The sequence below is a fragment of the Acromyrmex echinatior genome, chromosome 4 (assembly GCF_024713525.1).
Source record: "Acromyrmex echinatior isolate Ae372 chromosome 4, ASM2471352v2, whole genome shotgun sequence".
Lineage (NCBI taxonomy): Eukaryota > Metazoa > Arthropoda > Insecta > Hymenoptera > Formicidae > Acromyrmex > Acromyrmex echinatior.
This window is the reverse complement of record NC_141855.1, coordinates 16,969,942-16,997,766: the sequence shown is the minus strand read 5'-3', so window position 1 is coordinate 16,997,766 and position 27,825 is coordinate 16,969,942. Positions and strand designations below refer to the sequence as shown.

The 27,825-nt window shown below is 28.9% G+C and overlaps 2 protein-coding genes across 5 annotated transcripts in view; both read left to right on the top strand.

The window, feature by feature from the left end:
• The window catches only part of LOC105145549 (Octopamine beta1 receptor), a 92,264-nt gene extending 75,143 nt beyond the window's left edge, over positions 1-17,121 (top strand). Inside the window, exon 5 of the transcript XR_015544797.1 lies at positions 17,043-17,121. The gene's annotated coding sequence lies outside the window, so the exon portion shown is untranslated. The remainder of the gene's footprint in view (positions 1-17,042) is intronic.
• LOC105145546 (octopamine receptor beta-3R) overlaps positions 5,212-27,825 on the top strand; it is a 73,311-nt gene continuing 50,697 nt past the window's right edge. For 2 of the 4 annotated variants that reach the window (XM_087405426.1, XM_087405425.1), the window contains exons 1-3: positions 5,212-5,470; positions 14,949-16,679; positions 17,043-17,280. In XM_087405426.1, the coding sequence (XP_087261552.1) occupies positions 16,023-16,679; positions 17,043-17,280 (895 nt within the window). In that variant the 5' untranslated portion in view covers positions 5,212-5,470; positions 14,949-16,022. Of the gene's footprint in view, positions 5,471-14,948; positions 16,680-17,042; positions 17,341-26,119; positions 27,136-27,825 lie in introns of those variants that run through there. The other 2 variants (XM_087405424.1, XM_087405423.1) reach the window with 2 other exon arrangements.

The following is a 27,825-nucleotide window of genomic DNA, read 5'->3' as shown; positions in this document are numbered from 1 at the left end:
CAATTATTAATTAACAGAAGACTATTAATGCGGTAAAGACGGTCGATTTTCAACCGTTAATGCAAGATGCAGTGGATTAATGCTCTTTAATCCAGCGCGTTTGCTCGGTCCAGTGATGCGATGTTATATTGAGTTGCAGACTCAGCCTCGCGTAAATCAAATTAGGCAAGTTGTATTCCGAGAATTTCATTGTTTGTCGCCTGATTATACGTAACTGGTGTGGCATCCTTGCTGATGTCGCATCTGGTTTATTCATTAGGTGAGTAACTTAAAATTAAATGTAGTAGTATCCAACAATTTCATAAAACAAATTATAATTAAAGGACTAATTGGGAAAGATTAACTATTTTGTACAAAATGTCATAATTATTACAATAGATCTTGTTTTTTACATTTTATATAAAAGTTTAAAATATAATTTTGCAAATTATTTTAATATGATACGTTACATCCAGAATTTTATTGCTTTATTCAATATTTTTTAAAATCATTTAAACAATCTCAAAATGAATAAACAAGTAGTAAATGATAAATTAAATAGCAAATCAAAAGGCATGTGTACAATATTCTATATAATCTATATTTTGGAGTTCTGGCAAAAGTAAATATTATTTATTGCATTGGTTACGCTTCCCTGGGAGCATCAATCCCAGCTCGATTTAATAATTCAGATTAGGATTTGGAATTGACTGACATTTCCGTAATTAACGCAATAATTTGATTCAATTTCTCTTTCAAAATTTGTTCTCTCTCTCTCTTTCTCTCTGTCTCTCTCTAGCTTTCTCTCTCTCTCTCTCTCTCTCTCTCTCTCTCTCCCTCTCTCTCTCAATCTATCCAAACAGGAAATTACAAAATTGTGTATAAAATAAATTAAAATAATAAAATTAATAATAACATATATGTAATAATAATATTAAGTAATCGATTTATATTTATATTTAATGCAGTAGAGTGATATAGAATTTTAACAAACAAGCATACTATCCGAATTCATTTAACACAAATAAAATTTTATTTAATAAATAATGAAAAAATTAAAAGACTATGATTTGGATAAAATTTCAACGAAATCGATAGATTCAGATTGTCTCTCGATTTTGAAATTAATAATCTATTCTATCTATTTGATAATATTTATGCATTTGTTGAATACATATGCCAAAATTCGAAAAAAATATTTAAATTTCAATACAATTTGTATAATTGTTACTTTTTAGTTTTACATTACTTTTTAGTATTTTCACAATTGTTACTGCATTTTTTTATTGGCAACTATTTTTATCAATATGAGAAAATACGATAAATTTTGGAAAAATTCTCAGAACTTTATAAGAAAAGAATAAGCAATTTTTATCTCTTGCTATTTTTTTGTAAAGTTAATAGTAATTGAGTAAAAAATTATTAAAAACCAATATTCAGTGATTTTTAGCTATATAAATAATTAATATTTTGTTAACTATTGCAAAAATTGTAAAATGATAGAGGACTTTTCGACTCAGTTTAGTTCACTCTATTAACACAAAAGCGCTTGACCAAGAATTGCAGGACACACTGTATACACACACATACACATACACATACACACACACGCTCACGCACGTATGTGTATACACACATACATGTATAATTAAAAATTTATGGAAATTTAGCAATTTTAACAATGTGAGTTTGTAGAATGTCTTTCTATTTTCTTTCTCATTTCATCTTTCCTATATTACTAAAAATGATAACAAAGTAAATCCATGTTTGAGGAATTTAATTTTTTATATTGATTTTTCATAACTTGGATTGAAAACGAGATTGCCAACAGACGATAGAACGTAAACAATTGATAAGTGAAATTTGAGTTACATTATATGTGTTTATAAGGTCAGATATCCGAAGTAGGAAAATATCATTTTATCGGCGGACTGTGAACTGTAACGTCCAACACTGATAATCGATAAGAGCCACACGGTTACCTTCGTTCTAAGTATAGAATTGCCTGTGGTCGATAAACTCCACCATGATGAAGAAGTTTTTTACAAATCTAATCAGTAGTAGAATTTCATTTCTTCCTGCTGATGATATATAAAGATATAACTTTCCTTTTGATAATAATGAAGAAACGAGGAATTTTATTTTAAATACGTACAGTAAAAAATATATTCTTTTATTGGTAAAGTGTATTCTTTTAATGATTATAATTAATTCTATTTTAAACGTAAAATAGAATTAACAAAAACTTTATTATTATTAATAATGCAGTTAGTTTGCATATTTTTAATTGAGTATCAATTGAGTAACTATCAGATGCACTGTCAAATTCCAAAATGAGATCGAATAGATATTTCATAACATCCATACAAATTCTTAAAATTATTAGAAAAACTTTTGTCTTAATTATTATAAATTTTTTCCAAACAAACAAATTAAATATTATGACATCTAATTAGATAAAATAATAAGAGTTTTTACTCTATAATTATTTCATTTAACTAGATATTGTAATGTTTAATTTGCTTGATTGAAAAAAAAAATACAATTGAGACAAAAAATTATTCCTACCATTAACATATCAAAATCATATGAAAGAAATAGATTTAATTTAATATATTTTATATTTTTTTGATATTAATACTTAAATTGTACACGATATTATTATTATCTATATCAATTTTTGCTAATTTTAATACGAATGACTAAGTATCTATAAGTTCATTAAAATTGTAATTAAATTTTTAACCTAATTCAAAATCAAATTTGAATAACAAAACTAGATTAAATCTATGCGTTCCTAATAGCAATTCCCTATTGTCGTGCTTCTCAAGTCAAGTTGACAAGGTCGACCGTCGACCAAGTCGATGAATGGCAGCTGAAGAGGGTGAGGGTAAAACACGCCGCAGTGGGCCATGTTGTTGCATCGATTATGTACGTATGACCCTCGTCCCAATACACATGCCGTCAATTTCATCGATGCAATGGTGAAGTTGATTGCCGTTCTCTAGTCGCCAGAATTATAAACACATTGAACATCTAATATATCTACCTAATTTATAATCTCTGTATATATATATCTTCTTTTTAAAAGCGATCCAACATTGTTCAACAATTAAAAAAACATTCAACCTACGTAATCTTTTTAACGTCTGGGGAAATCATAAAACGTAATACCGTCAAAGAAAAAAGTATCTTTATAAGAAACATTAAATATCATTTTATTATATGTATGTAAAACATCATTTTATTTTATATAAACGTGAAATGCAAAAGTATTCTTTGCATTTTACTATATATTTTCTAAAGACTAAAAAGTCAAAATTTTTTAAATATAGTTTAATTATTATTAATATTTAATAGATACATTTTCATGTATCACATAAGTGATTATCACGCTGTACACATATTAAAATAATTTAAAGGAGAAATAAAATTTTTTGAATAGAATTTAATTACAAAAATCCTATAATACGATTATTTTAATTATTAATTTAATATATTCCTGGAGTAATATGTAAAGTCTTTGATCACACAGGATCGCAATAACCGAGTTATTGAAGCGCTAACTCTCTCGTCTGTTGCTGCCGAAACAATCAAGGTAATACTGATGGTGTATCGTAACGTCCGCCAAGTGTCCACAGTTGCGACAGTGCGCGAGGTTGTTCTGAACTTGTTCGTGCAACACGACGCCTTGAGAGAAGTTTGCTCTGGCACATGTTCCGCATCTAAATGCGCGTTGTCTAACGTTAATGTCATAGACATTACGCGATGCGATAGTACGTGAATACATGCACCTACGCATATCGGCTACAAGATCGCAGACGGTTCTCCTCTTCAAACAGACTTTACTCTGCAGCTTCAATTGAAGCGGAGAATGTCCCATCAAAATAAATGGGGAACAGAAGTTAGAATAGTTCTATAACAATTACGAATAAATCATTGGCGCTTGAATGCACATTAAATATATATGTACATAGACATTTAACTATCAGTGAGATTCCATTATAACAAGAAAATTATATAAAGAGAAAAATTTTTAATGCATAAGAAATGTATATTAACTATATAAAGAGAAAAATTTTAAATCCATAAGATATTGTAACAAGAAAACTATATAAAGAGAAAAATTTTAAATGCATAAGAAATGTTCTGTGTAACTCTCAAACTTGCAACGTGGTCTGTTTGAGATTAGACTACTCTTAAAGTTTCGACTTTCTATTTTTTTATTTTGAAACGGATTATGGTTATCCTGAAAGTTGGTGTGCTGGGAAATAGGAGTTCCCGACGTTCTATATCTAGGAAATGCAAATACTTAGGAATTTTCAACTGAAGCTGATTTATCACCCTCTCGTTTAGCAGGGTGAAAGCTATTTACACGTTGATCGCAGTTTATTGCCACTCGCTGCCCTCGGGGGACTTGTCTCTCTAAGCAACGAGTAAACTTTCAAGATCGCTTCTTCCCTTCATTGTTCTTTCGTATTCCGATTTCAGATTTTAAGATCTCTACTCTTCAATCCTGACATGATCGTGTAATGTATGTATGTATGATGTATAGTAATTGAATTACTTAGAAATTAATTGTTAAAAACAAATATAACTTATATATTTCATTTTAGAACCGTACATATACAATTAAATTTATTATTTAGAAATTATAAATTAAACATACACATATGTATAGAAATAATAATAATAATTGTAAAAATTTTATAGAATATATTTTATGGAAACCTAAAAAAATATATTTAAAAATTTCTGCAAATAACCATTATCTTCACTATGCTAAGTGAGAGAGATAATGGCTGAAAAATATATTTTGTATTAGATGTTGGAATTAATTCGTAGCGTTTTACAAGTGATGGGAAGTACTTTCATTAATGTATTTTTTAATGCTCATGTGAAATAAATAACATTCTTTCATTAAAAAACGCTACGAATTAATTCCAACACCTAATAAAAAAATTGTTAAATATTCGAATACGATATTAAAACAATATTATTATAATAATATTAGTAATTGTCAATATTATAAATAACTTAATCGTTATAATGTTATTACAACTGCTTGTATAATATTTTAAAAATGTGACCAAAAAAAAGTATTAACAAACGGAATAAATCTCGTGCTCCTACGCTCAGCAGAATTGGTACAAAGCACCTGCCAGTACGAGGCTCACCCAGAGGGTTGTTTTCGACTGCAGCTGCGCCACCAGCGGAGGGTGCCGGAAACAGGCGACCCTCTCCTATATCTGGGAAGACAGTGCGGCCTGATCCGCGGCGCCGGCCAAATCGCCGGCACCCCGTCCGCGTCCGCCGAGTATTTGTTTCTCGACGCGATGTGCCGGAAACGATGAATGAAAATGTGCGCGACCCCGTTATATTAAATGCGCATCGCGTTGAGAGCAACTCGCACGATTTCCTGTTAAACCGTTCGAGCAAGGAAATCACGATTAAAGAGCAGAGGTTTAACGAGCACGAAGTTTCGTGAAAGGTGCGAATTTTTTTTTTTTTTTGTAAGGCTGAAGGGAGGGCCTATAATTTAATCAAGTGTTTTCCGAGCGAGAGAAACTCCAAGAACGCGAGACCACAAACCGATTCCTACTTCTCGAGATCGATATCCTCCTTAAGCACGCTTTGATCGGCTGACATCGAAGGTCTCTCGAACTTTTTATTTCGCATTCGAAAAGCTGTTGCAGAGAGTTAAGAAAGATATATTTATCGTAGGGATTTGCTAACAAGGATTTAGAATAGGGTAGGTCGCCGAAATTCGCAGTGCGATTTATTTGAAAATATTACAGAATTGACATTCATTCATCTCTGAAATGTGCTAATTCAAATTGTATTCATTCAAAATTTCTTTCAAAATTAAAGAGAATACGTAACATATTAAAATTCTACATACCTTGTTTGTAATGTTTTATAAAAGTGGTTTTTATAAAATAAAATTTCTAAACAAGTTATGTTATTTGTTAAAATTGTTCATGCGTTGTTTCGATAGATTGAAATTATTTTCCAAAATGCCATCTCTTGCACCGAGAAAGATATGCAAAACTATCTTTCACGGATACTCAACTCTTTGACAAAGTTAGAAATTATATTTTATACTTTTGGAAGTGCAAAATATAATTTCATAACTCTACGTTTAATAAATTCTAAAGACTTTACTCTTCTCGGAAAGAAAATTTTCAGGTGGACCATGTTTGTTGAAACTTCATAAAATATTCTCAATGTTATGTCTTTTCAGTAGGTAGAAATAGAATAGTGAACAGCAGTTTAGATTCAAGAATGTAATTACGCGCCGTTTGATAAATTTCATCCGCCGCTGAGTGCGGTCTGTTGAAGCTACACGAAAGGAATTTCTGCTTCCTGTTCGTTTGTCAGAGGTAGATTAACGTTCAATGTACGCTCGCGTACGTGTGTTGAACATATATAATAAAATTAAATGGAAATTTTCATCGTCATTTTGCGAGCTAAATCTCACCTCATTATCACGCAATAGTCTATAAAGAAAAGAAAAGACAGTTTATATTTCTTCAGAAAATTATAAATTAATGTTCGCGTTATTAATAATAAATTTCTATTCATTTAGTAATAAACTCCTACTTAAATATAATTTTACTACTACTAAAATATAATTTTTTAGACGTTGTAACATATATTTCTTATATAAGTAGACATAAATTTGATTTGTGAGATCACGTAATGATTTGTGGAACAGCTCACGCGATAATTTGATTTTCTTCGAGTCTCCTGAGCGATCGCAATAAGATTCTTTCCTCGCGTAATTTCGTTTGCCGGGATCCTTATGTGGTATTCTTATAATAAGAGCTATGGGAGCTATGAACGCGAGATTATACTCGGTGTAGCACGTAAGGAAGCGTTTTGGTTCTTTTTAACGATTCTGTATTGCTTGATTTTTTCGCACACCTGGAGAAGAGCTTATTTCTCTCTGGAGAGTACAACTCCCACTTCAAACGATAGTTTAACAAAAGCTACTCGGTTTAAGAGAAAAAGAAAACAAAATTTTCTGATATTTAATGATATTTAAACTGTTATATGTCACGATAAATACATTACTACGTAATCTGGATATTTCTAATTTTTGAATATTAACGGTTTAATATCAATCAATAATTTCTAATTATAATGAATAGCGTATAGAAATTTATTTCATACTATTTTGTATTGCGTATTATTTCTCAATATTATTCTTACTACTGCATAACATATCATATCATATATATATTTATTTATTTTTAACATATATGCTAAATATTTTTTATCACATATTATTTGCTATCAAAGCTTTGCTATTCTATTATTATATACATATATTATTATATACTGAAGATTATTCATATTATTATAAACACATATTATTAAATAATTACACTTGATTATTTGATTATATCTGTTAACATGCGAATGTTGCGCAATGCGGGAAAACGTCGAACATATACCTATAGTCTCCATATGTTAACAATATTTATGTTGAGAGCAAGTTTATCGCTTTTTAAAGTATAATTCGTCGATATTTTTCCATTAAAAATATTCTCTTGTGAGTAATCTCTTTTGCGACCAAAGATGTGCACACGTTATGAAAAGAAAACGCCGAGGTGTTTTCTTCGTGACGACGAAAACGCTTTTTATGAAGAAACGTGCTGCGTTTTTATATCCAACGAGAAAACGTGGTACTTCAAGAAGGATAATCCTCCAATCAATTTAGAGTCAACTTTTCTTTAGCAAAAATGTAATTGCAGCTTCTTTATAGTTGACATTAAAGGTTTCAAGTCTCAAATTAAGATATTGTTTTAGATAAAATTGAATATTGGTTTTTGTTTAAAGTAAAATTTGAATTCAAGATTTATGAAACTATATATTATACATCGATAAATAATTTCTATTTCAATCTCTGTCATCAAGAAATAACGCGCTGCAAGTGTGAAAATTTTTATACTAACTAAATGACATTTAGCAATGTTGAAATAGTGACACAATATCGTAATACGGAAATAACATTAAAGCGTCATCACAATTTTTAGCTAAATGAATTTTAGATATGCAACAATTTTTAAATATTCAATATTAATTCTGATTTTTGCTAGATATGTAGATCAATTAAAAACTTTTTAAATTAAAAACGCTAATTTTTAAAAAAATTAATTAAACGGATGAATAACAAAAAAGCATGACTCATTTTCCTGCTTCAAGAATTTTCAAAATTCGGTCATTTAGATAATTGCGCGATAAAAGAATTACTTAATTTCTTCCACGCAGTAAATAGCCTTCTTTGTTTTTAGAGTAACTATCATAGTAATTAAATGTGAAAAATCCAAGCAAAATAGCAGCAAAACGATACAGCATTAATTAATAAACAAAAAACTAAAGATCCTTTACTTTCCAAGAAAATAATTTTAAATAATTGCATAAAGAGAAAAATACTTAATTAATTTTTATACAATTTTTACGATAAAAATTTTAGAAGAAATAATTGCATGAAAAAGTTTCAAGCTAATTATGAAAATTACATTCCAACGATAGAATCTCTTTTTCAAAGAATCGTCACGGGAGATTTCGATGAAGAAAATATCTGTTTTAATTTTATTTTGATCACGCGGTGCACACAGCAATTAAATAAGATTAGTAATTAAAGCCGAATCGTAAAAGTATGTACATATTAAATTAAGTTCAATTCCGACTGTAATTATAATTCTTTAAAGATGTTTACTAAAAGCAAGAAACAATCTTATAAAATATTCCTTTTTTCCATCATTCAATCAAATACAACGACGCACTTTAAATTAATTGATATACGTATAAATTATATATCCGTTTTATTCAATTTTATTATATAATTTCTTAATATACATTAATATCTTTTTTTTACTATTGAATATTATCAATATTATATTAATGTTTTTTATCATTTCGATATAATTGAAAACAAAGAATTCTTTTTTATATTGGATTGACTTTAAATTATTATCAACTATACTTTGATCTATGATATATTGTGCTCATGCCAAGAAGAAGATGCATTACCACACTCGGAAGGTGCAGTTAATTGCCGGTAATTATCTAACTAATGCCCCATGAAAAGCAGTGCTTGCATCGCCACTCGTTCCGACCTACTTTTATACAACGATGCACATGTATTGAAACCTATCGCTTGCTAATATTTCCAAACTATCATCTTTTATACAAAAATAAAACACTATTTAACTATTACAATTTGCAATATTATCCTAGGAAAGACTCTATAATACTCATAATAGACTCTACAATAGTTTTGTGATATGATTATAATTCTTTGTCATTATTTTAATTTAATCTTATTTTAGTTGCGCATAATAATAGTCTAATTAACTATTATAACAATTATTACTTAATTGTTACATTATTTGTTAGCAGCTAATGTCCAACATTAAGCAAATTGAGTTGTAAATAATACCTCGCCAAAGTACTTAAGTTTCCATCGTATTTACAGCGCGGATTACATGTTATTATCCGAGTTTTAAACATATGTAGTATTTCATTATTACGGAGTACCGTACAGTATCTTTTTTTCCTCTTTTTATTTTCATCATATAATTTTATTCACGCTCTTTGTCGGTGCAAAAAGTGTCTGGTTGTACGCCAGTGAGCCAGTGCGACGATTATACTGCTGCTGCGTTTTAGCACGAGTTTTATATAACATTCGCGATGGGAAAGGAGAGGTAGATACATGTACAGACATCCATAAAATTTATGAATTTTTGTTTGCGCTTTTTTTATATGCAACAGCAGATGACAGATAATTTTATTTATCTCATGTGAAAGTGTGATTTAAAAAAGTAAAAAAGAATCTTATCCGACACACACACACACACACACACACACACACACACACACACACACACACACACAATTGTAAATGGAATGTTTAGTTGTATATAAAATAATCACTAATTATCTAATCTGATAATTTTGATTTTAAAATAAACTTTTATAAAACAAGTATCTATTATATATGACCTTTTAATTTATGGTAATTAAAACATTTGAAAAATTTACACACACACACACACACACACACACACACACACACACGAAAAATAAATTTAATAAAAAATACTTTAAAGAAAAAGTAAATAAGACTTTCTTGTTATCTTTGCTCAATGTTCGTGCTGCAAGTCTATCATTATAAATATAATTTAGAACGATCAAATCTCTTTTTTTTTATGTAAAATATAATTTATTTGTATTCTTTATTTGTACTCTCTCTCTCTCTCTCTCTCTCTCTCTCTCTCTCTATCTGTCAACTTTTTTGTGAATATAATATTTTCCTCGAAGTCTTCAAATTTTATTCTCAAAAATATTATTTCATTTTATTTATATATTACTGAACATATTGCTACAGAAAAATAAAGCAAAAATGCAAAATATCAGGTTTTTATACCAGATAATATTTTCATACATTCTGCACTATGTTTCTTTTAATATTAAATCTTATAACCGCTACTTCGATTTTGTGGTTTCTTCTTCCCACTGGGAATACGTGTGGAAACGAGTTCTGATATATATTCCTATTGATTAATTCTATTCGCAATTTTAATAACCATCCTGGTCGAGTTGATTGAACGATGTGAAACAGATCGTAGTTGTTGTTTGTAAAAACAAAATTGTTGACAAATCCAAGCGGGAAAAATTCAACCAATATTTGTCGTTCTAGTATATTGCGTGATGTGGGTTCAAATTGCGATTGTATTAATATTTTGAATGCATGCGCGGTCAACAAATTTATTTGTTATATCGACTGTGACAATGTTTTTTTACAATAACCACAAAAATATATTTATATTATAACGGATATTTTCGTGACAATTCGAATTTCGTGAGATTCCAATTTACTCGCTGAGTTTTATTTTCTTTAAAATTTCTTTCTCTTTCTTTCTCTCTCTCATTCTCTCTCTCTCTCTCTCTCTCTCTCTCTCTCTCTCTCTCTCTCTGTCGATCTCTTTTTCAATTGTTTGCGTAAACTATTTTGTATTCTTTAAAATTTTTTTTCAGTATTTAAATGTATGTTCCTATTTTGCGAAGTAGTTTTTCTGTCTCAAGTATGCGTACATTTTTTTCAGCTCTTGAAATCTTTTTTACAAGATCTCGTAATACGATCGAGAGGAATCGTCAATAAACGCGCGAATTCGTGATTCGAGGAGAAAACTCTTCTTCAGTAGAGGTGCTGATTCTTCACTCACAAGATTGGATTTCACGTAAACACGCGAGCATTCGATTACAATTTGTAACTTACGATTCACATATAATATAAACATTCAAAAGAGATGTACTCTGTTTATTTTCGTATTTGTGAAAATAAACGTAATTAGTTTATTTAAAACGATCATAATTCTGATAAAGATCTTTATTGATAACATGAAGAGAAGAAAAATATCAATACAGAAAGAAAAATTATATTATAGAAATAAAAAATTATGAAATGCAATATTGATTCTAACGTTATTATTGTATGTATATTTCTACTCGTTAACCACTACATTCATTAAAGTTATTATTAAAATATAATAATATAAAGTTTTCACATATGCAATTTATTAAAAATATTTATATAAATAATAAATTATAACATAAAGAATTTTGTAAAGAGCAATAGCTACATTATAATTGCTTTCTACGTTTTAAAAAAAAAACTTCGATTTATTTTCGAATACATAATAATTTTTCTTGAAAATTTTATGTGTTCAAAAAATAATTTTAGAGAAAATAGAAAATATTTGAAGCATATCTTTAAAGCATATTATTCTTGACACATTTAAAATTATATTACTTTTATTATAATTTTTTTAATGTAATAATCCTAAGAATCCAAAAATAGATATTAAGAAATTAAGAATTCTATTATATATCACAATTTTATACTTTGAATATTATAACAAAGAATCATATATTTATTCAGTTACTATAAAGTCAACTATATATTACCAAAAACATTAAATAAAGTGCAGTGCACTATTTTCTAACTACTGTGAACAATATCAATGAGTTTTTCTATTAAATATTAAGTATATTTAAAGCATTATATTTAAAGTTTAATGTCAGGCTAATTTCTATATCAATCTTATTATAGACAATAGTTTTTTACTGTGATAATGGCGACGTAAACTGCTTACGGGAACAATATCCTCTACCTATCTACTAACTCTTGTGTTGAATTTGATTCCCTTTTAAGGTTACGTACGTAGATGCAAGAATTTTAACGTTAAGGATTCTACTTAGAAAAAGTTAGGAACTTCCTTACGAAGATTTGTTAAAAAGATATTAAATGTTTATTAGATATATTTTGTTATATTTTTACTGTATCTTTCTTTCATGTGCATATAAGATATAACTATTTTAAAATTTTAAATTATTTATAATTCTACTATATAATCATCCAAAATTAACATCCTGATTATTTTATTACAATATATTTTTTTAAATATTACATACATAAGAAAAAGATACATATAATTATTTAAAAATTTAAAAATAATGCAAACAATATAGTACAATAAAAAAATATATTTTATAATTTCCTATAACTTTATTATCAAGTTTTGTACATATATATTTATTTTTTCAATTCTAAAATTAGTTGATAGTACAACAGTACAATATGTCGATAGCGCAATATGTTTATTCTTTTTAAATAATAGTTTATTATTTACATTCTTGAATCAAATACAATTTGACTTTTGAATTATATTTTTATAATTATATATTTTTATTTTAATCTTAATTTACGGAAGAGTATTTATTTCACACTTAATTTCTTTTTTAAATTAATCCAATTTAATGTTTTATACTGTATTAATCATTTTATCTGTTTGCTTTTCATAAATGATATTCCAATTTTTCTTTTTTTTACAATAAATCATAGTTGAGTTTCACGACGAATTACGTTAAGTAGAAGCTGCTGCCTGATTAAAAGTTGTTCGTTACTTTTGTCTTGTCTTGTAATTACTTAGGGGTAGACAAAGCTTTGAATCGAGGACGATCTAAATTTTATGATACCGCCGATTCATCTTTCATTAAAAGAATTCATTCGCATCTATTTAAATGCAAAAGAAAGCGACGTCAATATCTTTAGAATCGAGGAAAGATCTTTTTCAAATAATAAGTACAAATCTTTAATTAAAAATTATGCAAACAACTATTGAGAATCCCACTGTATGTACATATCTCGAATGTTTCTTTTGAAAGTAAAATTTTTGAAATAAAACTTGAAATGAAAGGTTTAAAGATATAATAAATCTATGTATAAAAACATTGTTTCAATATTTCTTATAAAATTATCTCAGTAAGAACAAAACAGTAAGAACGAAAATTTCAGAAAATTCAATAATTCTTCTATCAAAAATATTTTTGAGAATACTTCTAATAAAATAAATTTGTTTTATTACTCGAATAAATATGTTTATTATTCTAAACTTAATATAAAATAATTATTATATTATAATATACATAAATTTGAGATCTTGTTAACTTCTTTATATTTTTATGTTTCATTCGTTTATTATTATCTTTAATATCATTTTTTATATTCTAAATTCACACTTATTATCACAAAAAAGAATAACTACTATCAGATATATGAAAGATCAGCTGAGAATCTCTGCTGGAATGTGTTCGTCGATTATTATTTGAGAAACGAGGAAGAGACTTTCCTGTATTCTAAATATCTTCTGCCACATGAACCAGGAAGTCATTAACCTCTTTTCGCTTTTAATATACTGCCACTGTGTGTCGTCATTTTACTGATGACGATGTAGTAATTAAAGATCGCCGCGGGCATTTTGAGAATTTGACCGATGTTTCATTATGTCAACTACTGATATACAGTTGTGTAATTATATCGCATCCGGACTATGTACTGCTTTGTAATGTCGAAAAATAAAAGAGGATAAAGTATTCTCACTGCGTTGTCCAGTATTACGTTGGTTTCCTTTTAAGAGCGACATGACAGATAATTATGATTCATATAATCCTCGTTATGATACGCGTAGCTGCGTTTTTCAAGAATTTCGAAATTCTTGTGTGTGAAAAGCTTTATTTATTACTTTCACATTTTTTACATTATATTTTTTATATTATTATTACTGCATATGTCATTTAATTTGAAATGCATTAAGTTAATGTAGAAAAATAATCTCAACAAAAATGATAATTCCAAGTAGCTGAATATGTAATGTTGTTCGTGACGATACATCCATCATGAGGCTTGCACAAATTGATATATTTTCGCTACTCCAGTTAAAAATGGCGAACTTTACTCACAAATATAAATGCTCTTGAAATTCTTTTATTAGACGTCCTGATATCGATCTATTCTAGTTATATAGTTCTAGATTATAACAATTTGCTAAGAAATGTATCTCTGTCTCCTTTATATAATTATACATAGCTACTAGCTAGAGGCAATTGCATTATATAGGAGTTCATCCACAAGTAAATCCTCTTAATGATATCGCCTGTAACACATATATCCACTAATACATACAGACAGTTGAAAGTTCGGAGAGGCCTTGACGTAATAATATCCATCATCTATCTCGTGCAAATACGAGTAACAAATATTTTAACAAGCGTATCGTGTTCAAGTTCAAAATGAAAGATTAGATGCTCAACTTTAGTCATTGGTGACATTCCACCTAAAATTTTCATGAAATTCAGATTACACATAACGAAACATTATGTGTTAATGTATAAAAGGTGTTAAAGTTTAATTAAACAAATTAATATCCTAAATTTCACTCTTTCAAAAACGAGTAATTTGATTACGTGTGATTAATGAGAATCCTTTGATCTGTCGATCGGAGCAAGTTGATTAAATTATTTATTCCTTTTGACAGAATTTATATCGGTCCATCGAAAAGTAGATCGGACGAAATGCATTTGATGTGTCTCATATATAACTGTCTGTCGTTTTACAGAAGTACTTTGTATCATCAAAAACCTCGATATATTAATAAAAATGGTGCTAAATCAAACGGTGAAGCTTATCAAACTAATATCATGCATGGCAATCAAAATGAAGTTTTAATCTTTATCATCATCGACCGACAATTATTCCTGCAATTGATAAAACTTGCATCCGACCAATAAATGTAATAATGGATATACGAAAATTGATAGTAAACTGTGCGAAATTATCGCGAGATAATTTAGTGCGATTTAGACTAAATTATACAAGAAATGATGAAAAGTTTACAAAAATGCTCAAAAGACTTGAATTGGAAATTGAGGAGGATGAAAATTTCATCCTAGAAGAAAATATTCATAATAATTATATATGTGTAGACTCTGTGTATAAAGAAATATATTTAAGATATATATAAAAAAAGATCTTTGAAGACTACATTTAAGAAAAAAAAAGACAAAAGAAAAATAAAGAATAAATAAAAAAAAGAGAAAGAAAAGGATTAAGTTACATAGTAATAAAATATGTATATATATTTGAGTCATTTTTTGTATACAGAACAGTGACATACAGAATGGTGCTATGCAATATTATTTTCGCTAACAAAAGATTATGTATACATCACAATTGTGTATTGGCTATTATATAAATAAATTGGATATTGGACCAGTGACAAAAGTACGGAAATCATGTTGCGTGGGAAATATAATTTTCTGAAGAGATTTCGAAGAATACGGAAATATTTTTTAAATTTTCAATACGCAACACAAAATGTCACTCAATAATATCTATAATTAATTCAAAACTTAAAAACGTTTCAAGAAATCCTGAAAAAAATGCAATATCCGATAATATCAGATATTAATCACAATGTTATATAATTATATTAAAATATGAATGTGTATTAACAATGATTTCTAAGGAGAGCTAATCAATCTATTTGCAATGATAAAAAATAATTCATTCAATGACGCTCTTATCATCATCGTGGACTTTCAAAACACCATGAAGTCTAAAACGAACGAGGGATCATTCAAGAAAAATCGTTTCCTGCAACATAAACGGTGAGCCAACATTTACCGTCACCATGATGAACGTAATGGCGGCGATGTCGACGAGCCTACCTCAAATGGATTCTACGTCTTCATCCGTCTTCAACAATACTATTGCCGCCTTTAGCACAACAGCGACTACAACAACAGCCGCAAATGTAACGTCATCAGTAGAAAATCCGACGGTGGAAAATCTTCCCGAAAATGTCAACGTGCTAGTGGTGGCGATCAAGGGTATTATTATGGGCACCATCATCACTACGGCGGTTTTGGGCAACATGCTAGTGATTGCCAGCGTGCGAAGGCATCGTAGATTACGAGTAGTCACTAACTGTTACGTCGTCAGTCTGGCAGCGGCCGATCTCTTGGTGGCAATGTGCGCCATGACTTTCAATGCCTCAGTGGAGCTCTCAGGAGGAAAATGGCTTTTTGGGACGGTTATGTGCGACCTGTGGAATTCGCTGGACGTGTACTTCAGCACCGCCAGCATCCTCCATCTTTGTTGTATCAGTGTGGATAGATATTATGCCATAGTAAGCCCGCTTGAGTACACAGTGATAATGAAGCAGAGTACTGTGGGATGTATGCTGGGTAGCGCTTGGGTCCTGCCGGCGCTGATAAGCTTTATTCCAATTTTCATGGGATGGTACACGACAAAAGAACATCTAGAATACATGGTGAAGCACCCGGAGGTACGGAGAAGGTTTTTTTCTTTAAATAGCTTTAAAAAGTGTTTGACGTATGAGTTATGAATATGGAAATTGGTAATTTTTTAACCATATAAGTGGAAATACAATAACTTTTTAACCATATAAGCTATCTTGATGTAAAAGATGGAATATTTTAAAATTTGCAAAAATTTTAAAATAAAAAATTTCTAACTTCAATGATAATAAATGATCTTTTTAAAATTTTTCGTGCAATTTTCTTAATTCACGTTTTTTTGTTACATTAATTTATCAGCTGTTACTAAATGATTTATTTTTATTGGCTATTGTATCTCATTAAATTATATTAATAATCGAAATAATTTGCGATATTTTTTGGTGTTTCAGAGTTGCGAGTTCCGAGTAAATTTACCATACGCCCTCATCAGTTCCTGCGTATCCTTTTGGATCCCAGGTCTGGTGATGATTATCATGTACTGTAAAATCTATAAGGAGGCGATTCGACAACGAAAAGCGCTCAGCCGGACGTCCAGCAACATCGTCCTTAATAGTGTACATCATCATCGTTCATCTACACGGCACCATCATCATCAACAGATGTTGCTGCAGGCCGCTGCCGATACCGGTGAGCTAGCCCTTCATACAGCACACTTCGCAGTGCCCACGGAGCTCCACGCCGTTAACGGTGAGTGGAACTCCGTTCATATGTGTGTATTCAATTATAATATATTTGTACAAATAGAAAAATCCGAGATAAAAGCTCAAAACTCTTTATGGGATTAATAAATAATAGTATACTTAAACCATCTAATACCATATATTTTAAACAAGCTTTTTTGATAATTTATTAGAAAAAAATTTATTAGAAAGGTTACTCAATAATATTACGTCAATAATGTTGAAGAAAATATTTAAAACATATAATTCAAAACAGAAAATAATAGAGAATATTAGGTTTTCAGATACTTTCAGATTGCTATCTACGAGGTTTATGTGTAAAAGTCATATATATGACTGCTGTATGTAGTTAGGTATTCAAATTCAAGTTCAAGGTGTGAAAGATGTCTTGTAAGCACAAAATTGTGAACTCAAATTATGCGATGAAATGATAAGAATTAGCAAGTAACAGTTACACTGGCGTCGAAGTTTAATGCACAATCAAGACTTGAAACGTATATTCTTGCATCGTGCGTCTGTTAGCGTGGTCGTATATTTCGACAGAAATGGTAAATGCTCACTCGCGTGAAATCCTCTTATCTCCTTAAGCCATTATACGAACGTGAATGTCCCCTTCACTTCCATGTACAGAACGGTGAGCAGAATCCACTATTTCTACTGCAGTATCCATAGCGTATTTTGCGCGATTACGCAATGAAATGCGTTCTATCATCCTATATAGAGCCTTTCCTAATAATATCTTCCGCGATCCATTTTGACGGCGACATCAATTTAGTTCCATATTCTCGATCGATAGAGTGGTTTGATAACAGAATGTTCTTGTATACAATTATCGAGAGAAGTAATATATTGTTGTATAAGGATAATTTCAAATATTATAAAAGTTTTTTAAAATTTAATTTAAAACATAAAATGTATTTTTTAATTAGAATCCATAATGATAATTTCAATAATTTTTTATTTTATAATTTTTTGTAAAGAAAATTATAGAACTTTTTAAAAAAATTTGCATCAATTTTCTCTTGACAAAAATTTTTGAAACTAATTAAAGATTTAAATACAACAATATCTTCTAAGATTTTTGAGAACACGTTTAGTCGTTTTGTGATAAGCGTGCGAGATTTATAAATTGATACAAGATCTTTAACACGGTTCATTATATATGATGAAAGCGATTTGTAATTATCTATGGTTGGCAATCGAAAACGGTAGTGAGCATTATTCATGCGGGAAAATAGGATTTTGCGGTTCATTAATAAAATCACGTTTCAGCTATTCTCATCATCAATGAGTGTCATAACAGTTCACATGAATGAATTGGAGCCACCATTAAATCTCAATTCTTAAGAAACTCAAATTTATAAAAATAAGATAATGAAATTTTCTTCATATTTTTATATTAAAAAATAATCCCATTTTTAAATATAACATATCTCTATTTCATTTAAATTTATAATAAGATTTTTAAATTATTAAATTTTAAATTAACAATTGCTTAATTAGTTTAAATCTTTTATAATTGAATATTGATTTGATTCCTTTTTAAATAATTAAAATAATAATTAAAATCTATTTTTTCAGAATCAATTAAACTCTTATTAATTAAAATAAAAATTTAGATCATAAAGGAGTAAAATAAATCAATAATAAATAATACACTTGTAATTAATCACGTGCGATTTTAATAAATTTAACGATTTGATATCTACTTCAATCAAAATTGATTTAAAATAAAAATTTTAAATGTCCGTATTTAAATGTATAAATAACATGTAATATTCTCTGGTTAATGAAAGCCGAGCGCAATTTCGATAATTCGAATAGTCTGACGTGCTTGTTCTTCAACAAGCTTGCATTCTACGAATATGTAATACGCTCGCATGCACATAGTCTGGAAAATAATACTGAAGTCAAATTGTTGGCTGCCAACATTAACATATGCGCTATATTAAATATTTTCATGTCAGTCTGAGATTTCCTATCAAAATAATGTTCTAAATTATGCGCGATGATGGAAATACTTGAATTTCAGATTCACGCATGCTTTCCAGTATTCTACAACATTATATTAATTTCGTAATGAATGTTCTTATCGATTTCGATTACAGAATTTGATTACATTTCTTCAGTTTTTATTTTATTGTCTATTAAACAGTTATATATTATCATTTAATTATATCCTAATATTTATTAATAATTTATTAATAATTATATCCTAATATTTATACTAACATTTAAAAATTGTATAGATATCTTTCTTGATTATATAATTGTTGAAGGGAACATTCAAATTAGTAATCATAATTAACAATATTTAATTGAACAGTACTTTTTAATTGGATTTTTACAGATATGAATACTTTAGAACAATTCAGACTGTTTAAAGATAAAATTATTTACTATTGTTATTCAATAAAAATAGCTTTGTCAATCATTATTGTACTGATCAGTATGGATGTTATCAGATACCTTCATTTTAAATTGTTAAAGTATCAGTTGAACATTAAATCATGCGACTATGAAATATCGGTGAAAGTTTGTGCAATAATATTGGCGTTCGCGAATTTTGTTACCACAGTTATATATTCTTGCAGAAATTGTTACTGAATTGCAACCGCAACGATTCAATAGAAAGCAAGACAGGAATTAAATATAGTTATTACACTTTTTTCTGCATTTTTTTAGTTCGTTAATTTATTTAATAAGATGATACAATTTTTCATTTCGATTATTTAAAATATGAATTACAAATTTTTATGTATTTTGAAGTAACTCGATTTTTATATATTCCGAGAATTTCTTTTGGAAAAACTTTCATTTATTTAGAAAAATATTCATATTTTAATGGTTATATCTTTGATGTATATTTTAATATAGACAGATAAAGATACACAGAGAAAGGATAAGATAAAAAGACAAGCACACAAAGCTGTCTTTTGGATTGGATTTCTAGGAGTTGAAATATATAGAATACATGGGAGAGTAATCAACAGATTTGCATATGGCTCCAACCCGTTTCATCGACCGTTTTCATTAGCGTGGTTTTATCTGTCGACTCGGACAGTCTGAAAATTCAATTAAACTCCATCAAGTTAGTAGTGCATCCGTGCCAGCAGTACCTTTCCCTTTTCCGTCGCGATGAGGATAAAAATTTCGTTGAGCTATTTTTGTTGAGAAAAAATAATTGATTAATCCTGAAAAAGCTATTTTACGAGTTGTACAAATAACTCGTTAACCGAAAAACGTGTCGTGATGAAAATTTAAAAAGCAATTAATTCTTAAAGCAAAGAGTAAGCTGTAAATATACAATTAAAGTATATTTATTATTTGCAGGTATATTAAAAAAAAGCAATTTTATATTACATATATTTTATTTTTAGTTTATATATCTTTTTATATTATTTACTTTATTTCAGTTTTCCATATTTTCATAATATTTATGTTATACAATTTTACATAATATTATTTCATAATTATAACTTATATTAATTATATAGCTATCCATTTCATATTTAGATTCTATGTTATATTATCTTATATTATTTTAATTCTGCAATACTTAATATAAATATTTTGTAATAACATAATGTTACTAGAATAATATAAAAAGACTGATGACGTCTATATATTTATTATTATTATTATATTTATTATTATTTATTATTATAAATATATACGTATATATATCATATATATATATATATATATATATATATATATATATATATATAAAATCATAAATTATAAAGATACTATATAAAGTCTAAACGAAATGACATAGAAAAGTTGCGTGAACGAAAATTATAGTAACTTCATCTTCATTCATAAATCTGTTTTATAAAGCGGAATTCTCAATGAAACAGTTATTGCATCATACATTGCAACGTTATATGTATCGAAAGCATCACCTAATGGATCCGAGTAAGATCCACATACGGAAAGCGGAAGGTATCGTAAATATTATCGACGAGAAGAGAGAACCAATATCCCGCCCGGCAATTTCCGAAATCGGAAGCTATTTCCCGAACAGAAACCTGAACTGAAACCACCGTTTCCTCTTCCTTCTCTCTCTCTCTCTCTCTCTCTCTCTCTCTCTCTCTCTCTCTCTGCCCCTATACCCCTTTCCCCCTTCCCCTCTCCCTCTCCTTTCCTCCCACTCTCTCTCTTACCTATACATTTCCTGAGCAATATTACGCGAACATCATGGAACAAGCCCCATTAAATTAGTTTCGGCGAGGTATTAATTAGGTCGCTAATGCGTTATTAAGGACATCAATTGTCACGGTAATTTCTCCATTGATGACGTAATATTTCAAAATTTGGTGAATCAAATACAGTAAATTTAATTTTAATTTCACGATTCCGTTTGTGTCTTGATAAGAAATTCTAGAAGCAAAAGGTTTTTTGTTTCTATTGTACTTTAGTAAAAATGTAAACTATAAGTAAAAGAAGCTTTAAAAAAACGAGCTTTATTATTTTTCTTGTATTGTTATTAATTATTTTATATTTAAAACACGTAAATTAAATATATAAATTATTATTTATCTTATATGTATAGATTCATTGTCAAATAATCTTTAGTGCCATTATTTTATCTATTTTTAATTATTTCAATTATAAGAATAGAATGGCTTCTATTCCTGTTATTTTATTCAACTTCGTGTGATTTTTTTTTCTTAAAAAAGATTTTTTTGTCTTAAAATTCTTTATTTTTTTAGAATGTGTCAAGATATATGACCTCACGTTACGCTTTTCGTGCTGGAAATTTTGCGTTGGTAATTTAGGACTTAAAACGAAGTGAACCTCACGAAAAGAATGGGCCGGGACGTAATGACAGGAATAAATTAGGGAAGCCACGTAATAAATGTAAATACGTGTGGTTATGCTAAGCAGACGCGCAAGAGAGAAGGTGAAAACTTAATTTTACCACGAAGCAGAAATTGCACTTTAATTCTGTCGCCGACACGCGACTTGACCCTTGCCACGCGAGACTTAATTAGATAAACATTATTTCCCGCACACGGTACTATGCAGTTACTTGCCGTTCGGAATAGTTAAATTTAGTGCTTCACTTGCACGAACAAACATGTCGGGAAAAACAAAAGTTCGTTTTATTCTTTGTTTTATTTTAAATATTATTTTCAGTAATTATTATTTTGTATTACAATATAAATAATATCAGTTCTTTTCGCTCGTATAACTTACAACAAATTAATAAATAGTAAAATCCAGGTCAATACATTAACGAGCTATAGTTAGGTGTATTAAATAATATTTATTAATCACAAATTATAATTTTCCGACGATAAGTTTCAACGGTATGTTTCGACTATACTTAGTTTTCATCAGCCGCAGAAGTACATAAAAATCCAAATATCTAATTATATTAACATATTATAAGGATCATCTCATGTTCGAGTTACAATAGATAATATTGTATAACAGATTTCTAAGAATCATCTCACCTTTGTATGTGGCTGATGAGGACTAAGTATAGTCGAAACGTACCATTGAAACTTATCGTCGGAAAATTCTAATTTGTAATTAATAAATATTATTTAGTACACCTAACTATAGCTCGTTAATGTATTGACCTGGGTTTTACTATTTATTATTTTGTATTTTCTTATTTTTTTGATTCCTTTAATTAATTTTTTGAAGAGATAACAGATTATTTATTTCTTATTTTTATCAAATATAAAATACATCTTTCACTAAAACGAAGAATTTCTTCTAAATAAAAAATTTTACAAAAAGGGATTATTTAATAATCTTCAATGAAAGACTGTTTGAAAATAGCTGCAAAGAGGACGTAAAATAAACCATTGAACAAATCTCTTCTATGTCCAAATAAACGGTGATTGTGTCAACTGTACAGAACGCAAACGGAGCTTGCAGGCACTACAGTGTTTGTGAAACAGATTAATACATGTCCAATTTCGCTTTTTGATAAGGAATTTGATTTACAATAGCGTCCTTGTATTACCTACAACCAACAATTGTAGTCATAGTAATACACTTGCTTGGGAACACTTTCTGGTGTTTGATGGTATACTTTCTCAATATTTACGTTCGTAAAGTGTTCGGTCGAACGAAATCGATACCACTGATTGTAGATAAATAACGAAGAAATCCGTGCAACGAAATATAATACATTATTATACTGCTTAATAAATAATTTTTTTTTATAGTATAATATTATGTTTTATAGAATATTAACATAAAAAATTAAATAATTTTCACGAAAATAGCTATTTATGGAACAAAGTTATGCAATAAAAGAATCAGTTGTAATCGCAAAAAGGAAACAATAATTCGATTCTGCTTTATGTAACTTTTTTAAGATTAATTTTCAAAATTAAATTAGAGCTTTTTTAACAATTTAGTCGCCGACTAAACTCTCTATAAAGTAAAGCCAACATAATTTCAGTTTTGTGGGAAACATGAGTACAAATAGTCTTACATATTTTACATGTGATATATATATATATATATATTAGTAGCGTTTTACAAGTGATGGGAAGTACTTTCATTAATGTATTTTTTAATGCGAAATGTGAAATAAATAACATTCTTTCATTAAAAACGCTACGAATTAATTCCAACACCTAATATATATATATATATATATATATATATGATATATATGATATATATGTGATATATATATATATATACATATGTATGTATAAAACATATCACGTTTCCGTGTGATTGTACCTTTTGGCGAGATAGACTTCGCATAGCGATAAGTTTTGCTTCGAATCATTTTACTGCATAGTGAATGGAAGTCTGATTAGGAAGTCTTCACAAAACTTCCTTCACTTCAAACTTTCAAAAGATGTATACATATATGTATTGAGTAGAACATATTGGGAACAAATGCAACTGATTTAGCGGTTTCCTTTGACGTTGAAATTCGTGTAGATGCAAGGTGCGAGCAAGCAACATTCTATTGTTTGCAAAGCACCGATTTCCACAGTAAATATCTAAACACATATATTTATAGTTTCTATATATTATATTTATGTTCTTATATCATTTGATTTAAGTTTATTATCATAAACATATTTAAACTTATTATTCGTAATATTTATAATTCTCGATTTAAATTTCTATACATATTGCACATATACAATTCAAGATATACGTGATAATTTCTTCATAGTAATAAAGAGATGTATCGGAATATATTTGTGATGTATAGCAATTTGAGATTATACTGCACAGACTCGAGAGAAAATTCGATCTGCCTGGATATAACTGTGCACCACCAGCACTCAAACTACTATCCTCGATCGAAGCCTGATGCAAGTCGTGCGAGGTTAAGGGCGCTCGTGCATCAGTGCCGAGCAAACGGTTGCATGCTTGTAAAAAGCGGTAGTTTAGATAGAATCTCTAGAGGAGGCGATGCGATGGCGGTAAAAGCGGTGGCAAGGTCCACCGCGTATAAACGGCGCGTGCAATGAGTTCCGACAATCGTGACCGAGACCGCGACCATTCTCTGCTCTTTTTCCTAGTTCAGAAAGAGTAGGGAAATTAAAAATGAAGTTTTCTTAAACGTATTTAAAAATATTTCTAAAATATTTTCCCTCATTTTCTCTCTTTCTCCTTCGTTTGTCTTCCTTCTCTTTTCTTTCCTTTTTGCGAAAAGGAAAAAATCAGGGGCTCTTTCGATTATATTATAGCTAATGACATTAATCAGTATTTTAGTATTAATCACTAATAAAAAATTAATCAGTAGACAAAAATGATGTTGGATAGATTTGGCCAGATGCAATCTAAATATAGATTGTGTCACTGGAAGTTGATTGATAAGATTTTATTAATAATACCTAGGCAGCTGGATGAATTATTTCTCGGACAATATCCGGTTGCGAGCGATTTGCGAAATTCGCAATTAAAACATTGTCAAGAGTTAAAACAAATCTTATAATGTGTAATTGAGGGGATGGGCGAAATAAAAACACAATTCTACTTAAGCCCTTTTTCCGGCAATTAGCTTTTTCATGTAATATTTATTGTAATAGTAGAATTGTTATAACATGTAACTTCTTAAAAACATTACATAAATTTGATATTATACTCATTTGTGTATAACAAAAAAGTAGCAAGTTATTTTAATTTTTATTAGTTCAAGATTTTGTAATTAGGCCTTTATTCCGCCCATCCCCTCAATTATAATGTGCGAATATTATAAACATAAATGGAATGTAAAACAGATATTTACGTAATATATATTCAAAATTAAGTAAATAACCAATGAAAATAAAAAATGCAAACAATTTACTAACAAAACATTCACTTATAATATAAAATATTAATTCTTAATTCAATATTAAATGTTTGAGAATACTTGTAAGTGCTTCAATAATGTGTGCGTGTGTGTGCGTGTGTTGTGTGTTGTGCGTGTGTTTTTTTGAATTCGCTACTTTATTTTACATTAAATCACATTTAAATGGGTGAATCCTAATAATTTTTTCGTCAAGAACAGGCACAGCTTTCCATGTCGTTCGACATGACAAACGACATGAAATATAGTTAGTACGGTTAGTACACGGTGCTTCCAATTTTCCAGTAGCTAGTCAGAAACTTGGCACAGGACAGATGTCAGAGTACAGAGTTCCCTCCGCATGAGAATAGTTATCGATGAACGAGCGTGTAGAATAATGCAGAAGTGACATTAGAAAAAAAAGAAAAGAAGAAAAGAAACAAAAGAATCAATAGAAAGTAACTTTTGTATAATAGAATAATTTTAACAATTTTAACTTTTCTTTTCTTTTCAGATGGAAGTTTAGCTAAAGGAGCTAACAGTATATAATACTATAGCAGTATCTGCTATAATCTTATAGCAGTAAATAATACTAAAATAATGAATATTTATAATATAATATAAATACAATATAATATAAAGACCTTTATAAAAAGTAATCATTCTTTAAGTAAAATAGAGATAATGATAGTCCATAATATAATAAATAATAATAAAGTTTAAAGATTAAATGAAATTCAAAATGTATACTCTAAAAATACGTATATAAAGATATATATTTTTATAAATTTTTACCCTAGGAATTCTGAAATTTCTTGACTAAAGATTTGAGATTTGATAATTTGGTAATTTGCTTTTATCCTTTAATACTTTCTAATTAATTCTAAACAATCTTCTCCTTTTTCTCATGGTATGTGTATTGGATAATAGATTTTTCCGCAGAAGTGAATAACAAATACCACGGAGCACCATCAGCGACAATACAGCAACGAAACGCAATATCGAATTCTCATTCCGCAGTCTTTGTCTACTTTCCACGAATAAAGAGAAAACGAATTTGCTTAGCCGCTTTTATTTTATTGTTTATACAAAACAAAAAAAAAGAATGAAGGAGGTTGCGAAAAAGAGAATAAAGGAGTAAAAATTTTTTTTTAAGAAACAGATTCGATAAATACTGTTAAATAACATTATTCAAAAATATACTTTTATACTTTTTTATTACTTTATTAATAATTAATATCGTTCACATGAAACGGAGACTTAAAGAGCAAAAAATTTTTCCATTAACTCCAAAGGTAAAAATTTTCAGTTTTTTATGTTTTTGTCCTAGGAAAAAAATTACATGTATATGTGATAGCTATCCTGGTTTTCAGATTAAAATCCCATTTTAAACTTTGTAATAAGGGAAGTTATTTTTTCTTAAATAACATTATATGAAATTTTATGCTATAATTATTCGTATTAATAATTCGTAATTAATAAGCATTGTTGAACATTCTTCGTTTTCAGTATAAAAATCATAAAAAGAAATATTCTCATTAAAAATTATTCCGTATTGTAAAAACTTCGCTTCTATTTTCACATGGACGCGAAGAAAATTCTCCTCTTCTATTGTTTGTCGATAAAGAAACGTGTAAAATGTAAGACAAATGATCGAAAGATATTTCTACTGTGGAGTAAGAAATCAAGAAAAAGACAATGCGAGAGAGAGAGAGAGAGAGAGAGAGAGAGAGAGAGAGAGAGAGAGAGAGAGAGAAAGAGGTATTCCGTGCTCACATCCATGGCGTGTCAAGTTCAATAGATCGTCATTGGTTGGTTTGTTTACCAGCGCGGTCAACCGAGAAGAGAACTAGCAAAAATTGGCTCATGCAACCTTAGCCTTCGACCGCGAAAGAGCTTTCGCGGCCATGGTGCATAGCTATTGTTGTGACGCGCCGAATTTATCGTTATTATCTTCGCGAGACTCACTATTTCCTTTTTCAAGATATGCATTCGTGATAACAGTCATGATTATCGCTATAAATCGCGCGACCATTTATTTCTGCATTACATTCGTAGTAAAACTACTATACATGCAATCTTGAAATTCACGATAAATTCATAATTTTTATTTCACTGAAATAGAGTTCTTAAATTGAAATGTTTTTTTTTAAGTTTATAGAAAATGTAGTTTTTTTAAATTTCTTATACTTATAGAGAACGGAATTTTGTATAAAGAAA